General features: G+C 44.3%; 1 protein-coding gene across 1 annotated transcript in view; it reads left to right on the top strand.

Moving 5' to 3' along the window:
* Positions 1 to 6,858, top strand: part of LOC130580643 (contactin-4-like) — a 231,459-nt gene that overhangs the window by 179,026 nt on the left and 45,575 nt on the right. The window contains exons 11-12 of the mRNA XM_057378263.1: positions 4,530 to 4,666; positions 6,779 to 6,853. Coding sequence (XP_057234246.1) covers positions 4,530 to 4,666; positions 6,779 to 6,853 — 212 coding nt within the window. The remainder of the gene's footprint in view (positions 1 to 4,529; positions 4,667 to 6,778; positions 6,854 to 6,858) is intronic.

Raw genomic sequence — 6,858 nt, 5'->3', positions numbered from 1 at the left:
TAGCTGCTGGTTGAGGTGATCCACTGAGAATATTTTTTTTGCTGGAATTTGGATTTGAGACATGGGATTTGTCCTTGGCTTTCCAATATCCGAATTCCAACCCAGCTCAGTTTGAGCCAGCATCACCTGTGCTGCTCAGGGGTGCTCCAGCATCCCACATCCACTCCTGCTCTGGAATAAAATAAAGGGAAAGAGGAAAAAATTGCAGTTCAGGTGTTTTCCAAGTGTCACAGCACCATCCACATGAACAGACAGAGCTGTTTGTCGCGAATTACAGAGCTTTGCAGCATTTTGTAGGATTGGCTGGGCAGAGGGTTTACCCACCTTGGAGCTGTGAGGATTGCAGAGAGTYTTTAATTGGCAGCAGAGTTTGGGAGGAAAGTTTTGGAGGGGGAAATGGAGAGGAAAAGTCATAAATTTGGTTTGGTTTCACATCTCTGAGATCTTTGGGAAGGGAACAAATCAGGGATCTGAGGGGTTTGTGTCCAGGAGCTAGATCCCCATTTGGGGATCTGCATAAGCCTCACACACTTTATTTTCACTCTTTATTTTCAATTACTCACATATTTTTACCACCTGTTTTGAGGTTGGTTTTTTTTTTCCTTCCTATACTTTCTGGTATTTAGGCTGCTCTGATGCAGGGCTCAGTCTCAATCTCCTCAGAATAGAGATAATAATGGACAAGTCATTCAGGCTCTCATGTGCCATTAATGATGAATTACACAGCCTGCACCAGGTCATCAGCTGCTCACAATTGGCTTAGGAGCTCTGGAATCAATATGCACCAGCCGAGAATTGGATTCTGGATATGTATTAGCACCTCATTTGCTTGAGTCTTTTTGGTTGTTTTGAGCTCACAGACGATTGCAGAGTCCTACAGGTTTATTGCTGGTTTATTTCTCGTATTTCTCCCTGAYTTCTGAGGGTTTGTTCCTCATTTCTGAGGTGATGCATCATCACCTGCCACATCATTTCATTTTCAAATGTCTCTTAGGACATGATTTCCAGTTCCAACTTTTGCCTTTCAATTTATTACAATGAAGGACAGATTGCCTCTGGATTTTTTTTCTTTTTTGTTTTAGAGAAGTAAGAATCTATTTGGGCATAKTTTCCTACTCGCTTGGTTTTTACTSWYCCACTTTGTGTGGGTGAAAATTGAAAGGTGATCAAAAGTAAACAGGGTTTTTTCTCACTATTTCCATCCCTTTTCTTCTGTCCCCCTGAGTACAAATTCCAGACAGCTCTCATCTCCTMGGAGGGGGGGATTTTCCTTTAAAGCAATCCTTATGTAAGAGTCGTACTTATATCTCTCAGCTTTTTCTTTCACTTTATAGATTTAGCAGATGAATTTTGCTTGCAACTCTGATGAATTCTTAATCAGCTCCCTGTTTTTCCCCCAGCATATTTCCAAGGCCAGCACTATCTTAAGCACTCCAAACAGGGCCAAAATATTCCCAGACCCATCCCGTAAAAAAAAATTCCTCTTTGGTCAGCGCCACTGAAACGATCCAAAGGACCTTTTTCTAGCCAGGTCACAAATTAAAACCWTGTCATTATCTCAGAGAACGTCTCTGCACCGGGAAATGTTGTAGAGGGGAGCTGATTTGAATTATTKTAATTATCATTCCTGAGATCTCGTGCCTTGGTCCGGTCCCCAACGGGCGCCTGTCAGGTTTCATTAGGATGTGGCGACTCTCCTTTGGTGGCTCAAACACATTTTCTGCGTGAGCCAGGCCCTGAGAATTCCCCAGGATGAAGTCAGGAGCTCCTCTCTGCACTGAACTGTTGAAAGGAGAGCTTGACCTAATTAGCAAAGGCTCCCRACGAGCAGAGGAGAAGGAGCTCCTGCGAAACAAAGCGCTCCACGCTTTTCACTGAGATTCTTTCCTGACCTCTGCTGCTCCTCCTGGAGTTGTCTGCACTGTGAATGGCTCTGGGATAGAAAAYTTAACCAGTTGGAYTRAATTCTGGAAGGGTGTGATGCCTTAGGATTTTTAGTTTCTCTATTTTCATGCATCTGTATTCTTGTACTTCCCTAGTACAGCGCTAAAACTAGCGTTCTTTCATCTTTAGACAAAACAATTCCTCTCTGAGCTGAATCCAAGGACACCTCACTGCCTGAGAGCCCCAAAATATGGAAACAACAGTGAGCTGGGGGGGAGCAAGTTTAGGGTAATTGACATCATCACCTAAAAAGATCATTGAAGAATTAAGACCCAATATGTTAATAAGGCAGAACTTATAAAAGGTGAAGATCTCGTGACTCAGGGTCCATTTTGGGTGTAGCCTCAGGAGGGGGGTTTTGTCTGTCCTAATGTACCAGTAGCCCTGTTAGGCCTGGATTAAAGTTGTGTATTCTCATTCTCTTAAGTTTGTCTGGCCTCTCTTTCAGATTAGCCTGATTGATAAGGCATGAGGTGAAGGGTGATGTGGGGTGGAGGCTGAGCCTCGTGGGTGCTGCACGCTGGGTGATGTGAATTTGGGGATGGCACCTCTCCACCTTTCAATCTCAGCACTCCGGGCTTGAGTTGGGATGAACAACCCACAAACTACCCCAAAAAATGCCTTTGGGACAGAATTCCTCTTATTTGGGGAGTCTGTATGAAATGAGGATGAATTCTGAATTTTCTTCCCTCCTCTCCAGGGGAGTTCTCTTTGTTTTCACACACTAATGTTACAGAGCACAGCCTTCCCTTCATGGCTTTTCTTGATTTGCAGATTATTTCCCGTTGTTTTGTCTGGGTGGGTTTTTTCTTTTTTTGTTTTGTTTTCATGTGGGAAATCTGTAAAACAGCGCTGCAAGAATAAAACAGGCAAATGGATCTGTGTGGGTTTTATAGAGCTCCTTTCATGGGATCATAAAATTCCCTTCAAAATGATGAGTTAGATGCTGTTAGAATAGTAAATATGTAAATTCCTGAGTAATTTGCAAATGTCCTTGAGCCACTGAACCCGCTGCAATTGCTCGGCTCGATGGAATTGTTCGAGTTCTGACTCCAGATGACAGAAATGCCTTTCATCTTCCCTCATTTAAAGGCTTTCCCTTTCGTGTCTCTTCAGACACAGACAATAAACAGGCTTAAAATATTACGGGGGCAGGAGGGGCAGCCAGAGAAATAAACACTGCTCACTTCTCCTTTTATTTCTGCATTGTCAGGATGCTCAGTTCACCCTTTTTTTTTTTTTTTTTTTTTTTTTTGGGAATCTCTTGGAGTTGAATGCTGTGGAAAACTCTCCAGCTTTCTCTGTGCTCTGTAGGCACGTCCAGGGTGCCAGGGATGGGGTTAAACACACCCTGAACTCTCTGAATGTGTATTTCCAGCATCACATCACCACTGTTTTGGGTATAATCACACCAATTTGCCATTTTGAGATGGTGTTTTTTCACTTTATCCTTTCAAACCCATCCCTGGCCTGTGGCCCTGTCTGAAGGAGATTTGTAAACTTGTTACCTGTCTTTGAGAAATCTTAATATTWTCTTTTATCTGATTACACTGGGAAAAGTATTAATCGGGTTCTTGGAGACCTCTGCTGGTAATACCATCCTGTTAAGGGAGAGGTTCTTGTATCAAAACAGGGCAAATGCCCGTTAAAAAAAAATCTGAACTCGTTCTATTGTTTAATGGGACTTTCTGAAAAGTATTGTCGATGTTAGAATAGGATACATTAAGGTATTAATAATGAGATTTTATATAGATACGATTGTATATTGTAGATACTGTAGATAATGTAGAAATTAATTCTTAAGAAAGTCTAAGGTTTTTATGGTCTTCAAAAAAATGTGGCAATTTTAGTGGAATTTGATTTGCATTTGGAGTCTGGCTAAACTTAAACCTTGTTTAAACAASGAAAAAGCCACCAAACGGAGCAGAAATATGTGAAACACAATGGAAAAGATAATCTTGTGAGTGTCTGAAAACTTCCAGTGCCAGTTTTCACTAAATTCTACCAAAATATCTCTCCAATAGCTGCTTGTGGACTTTCTAGGTTTATTCAGTGTAATCAATACAATTATTGGAGATATTTTTTTTTTGCTCCGTGACAATGTATGGAGACATGGCCATTAGCTGAGACAGGACAGAGAGCTTGGGCCTGCAGTAGTGCCCACAGCCATGCAGAGTTCCTGGAATAACCTTAATTTCAGTGCAAAAATAGTTCTAAATTACAAGTTTTGAAGTCAGAAGCTGAATTTGAGAGCTTTAAAGCTCAAGTCATACAGCCCCTGAGGAGGGAGATGCTTTTATTTGAAGGACCAGGGATGCACCTACTGCTTTGTTTTTGTAGGATGAGCAAGGTTTCTGAAGCCACTCTTTATCTTTAAGGAGTTTTACTAAAAATAAAATAAAAGCAGCTTCTGATGTTGCCCATGCCACCCTCAGAAAGCAGAACTGGACTCGAGGAAGATCAATAACCTTTAGCAGTTGTTGATTGTGTTATCAGCCCATCTTTTGGAGGTGCTGGTGATGGCAGGGTGGCACTGAGAGCTGCTGCTCCCTGGCACCAGGCTGCACTCCCTGCTTGCCTTGCAGCCCAGCCCAGCTGGCTCCAGCGCATCGGGGACGTGCGCGTGGCCATGGAGGAGCGCGTGTCCTGGGAGTGCCGCGCCAGCGGCCGCCCCAAACCCTCCTACCGCTGGCTGAAGGACGGGGAGCCGCTGCTGCCACAGGTAGGAACTGCTGGGAACCCATGGGAATGAGGGGAGGGGGCTCTGGGGGTGTGTTATGGGGCTGAGTTGATCCGTTTTGGGGTGGGGAGGGTGAGGTGCTCTGAATGGTTTGGATTGGAAGGTTCCTTCAGGATCATCTCGTTCCACCCCTGACACCTCCCACTGTCCCAGGCTGCTCTGATGCCTTAGGATTTTTAGTTTCTCTATTTTCATGCATCTGTATTTTTGTACTTCTCTAGCACAGCACTAAAAACTCCCATTCTCCCATCTTTAGACAAAACAATCCCTCTGTGAGCTGAATCCAAGGACAGCTCAGAGCCCCAAAATATGGAAACAACAGTGAGTTGGGGGGAGCAAGTTTAGAGTAATTGAYRTCATCACCTAAAAAGATCATTAGAGAATTAAGACCCAATATGTTAATAAGGCAGAATTTATAAAAGGTGAAGATCTCGTGACTCAGGGTCCATTTTGGTGTAGCCTCAGGAGGAGGCTTTGTCTGCCCTAATGTACCAGTAGCCCTGTTAGGCCTGGATTAAAGCTGTCTGTTCTCATTCTCTTAACTTTGTCTGACCTCTGTTTCAGATTAGCCTGATTGATAAAGCATCAGCTCCAAACCCCAATGTCCAGCCTGGCCTTGGGCACTGCCAGGGATCCAGGGGCAGCCACAGCTGCTCTGGGCACCCTGTGCCAGAGTAAATTTACCCWATTTAGTAAATTGGGGAATTTACCCTCACAGTAAATTCCCCAATCCCTTCCCATGCCTGGTGGGCACCTCCCTGCACCTCCAGGGACTGGCAGGACACGCAGCAGCTCTGCCTTCCCAAAATCAAGGACCCACAACACAAACCTAAGGCTGGAAAGAAGGAGGAGGAATGGCTGAATGGGGTTCTTGACACTGTCACCAGAAAATGATAAATTAACCAGAATTAGTTATTTTAATTTAGGATGTTCAGAKGAAGTCTGAACAAGTCCCTCCTGAGGGTCAGCACCCAGTCCATGACCCYTCCTTGTCACCACAAACCCAACCAAGGCACCAGAACTCTGCTTTCACAGTAACCAGCACTTGTTCCCCTTCACTCACCACGAAAGAACACGGCAGCCAGATTTGATCAAACCCTGATCAAAATTGCACAAACATTAAATTTCCGCCCTAAGGCCAAGTAGAAAACCAATAGCTCTTTATTTTAGAATTTTTTTTTTTTTAAAATGTCAGACTCCCGGGGAGGGAGGGAACACTTTGCTGTACTTATTAGAATTGATACCACGAGCTCCATATCCTTAGGCTGACAAATGATAGCCTGGTTTCCCATTCCCCACGCTGATTCTGGGTGTTTCACGCTGGTCACTGGCAGATGGGCTTGTTCTCAAATCACGTTAAGGGCTGATACGAAGCAAAGGATCATTAAATTATTAACATCTACATTGTTTTCTGTAAACTGCTGAGGATTTTAAGTGTTTCTGTCTGCGCTGGCTTTGCCATATGTACTCAAAACAGCCTCCAGCTGTGCCAGGGGAGGCTCAGGTTGGACACCAGGAGGAATTTCTGCATGGAAAGGGTGGTCAGGGATTGGAAGGGGCTGCCCAGGGAAGTTTGGAGTTCTCATCCCTGGAGGTGTTCAAGAAACACCTCTTTGTGCCACAGTTTAGTTGATGTGGTGRTGTTTGGTCAAAGGTTGGACTCGATAATCCTGGAGGTCTTTTCCAGCCCTAATGGCTGTGATTCCATGGAAATTCCATTGTCTGGAATGTTTTTGAGGACGGGGCTGGCTGTGATGTGCCACTGTGGAACAAAAGTGCATTTCTTGCTTCAAGCTTATCTGCTTGAAAGGGATATTAATCTAAATGCTTTGGGTATTAAATCAATCAGGGGTCAAGGGAAAGCCCTCCCATTTAAATTGCATTTACCAGCTCCTCTATTGGTTTTATTGTTTWGTTTCTAAGCTGACATCAATTTGGGTGGCAGACAAATAAATTGGAGCATGCAAATTCATCCTGTTGCCACTACTTTGTTTTGTCCACCTCGCTGTAAAATACASCCCAGCAGCCTCTGGGCTCCTGTTYTGAGGAGGCATCTGGTGGTTTATTGATAAATTTGTGTGGCTGTTCCTCCAGGGCAGGCTGCAGCTGGAGCAGGGCTCTCTCACCATCCCCAACGTGAGTCTGTCGGATGCTGGGATGTACCAGTGCGTGGC

This window comes from Malurus melanocephalus, unplaced genomic scaffold (genome assembly GCF_030028575.1).
Source record: "Malurus melanocephalus ecotype Western Australia unplaced genomic scaffold, MMel_1.1 scaffold_351, whole genome shotgun sequence".
Lineage (NCBI taxonomy): Eukaryota > Metazoa > Chordata > Aves > Passeriformes > Maluridae > Malurus > Malurus melanocephalus.
The sequence above is the reverse complement of the archived record's forward strand: the minus strand, read 5'-3'. Positions and strand labels throughout refer to the sequence as shown.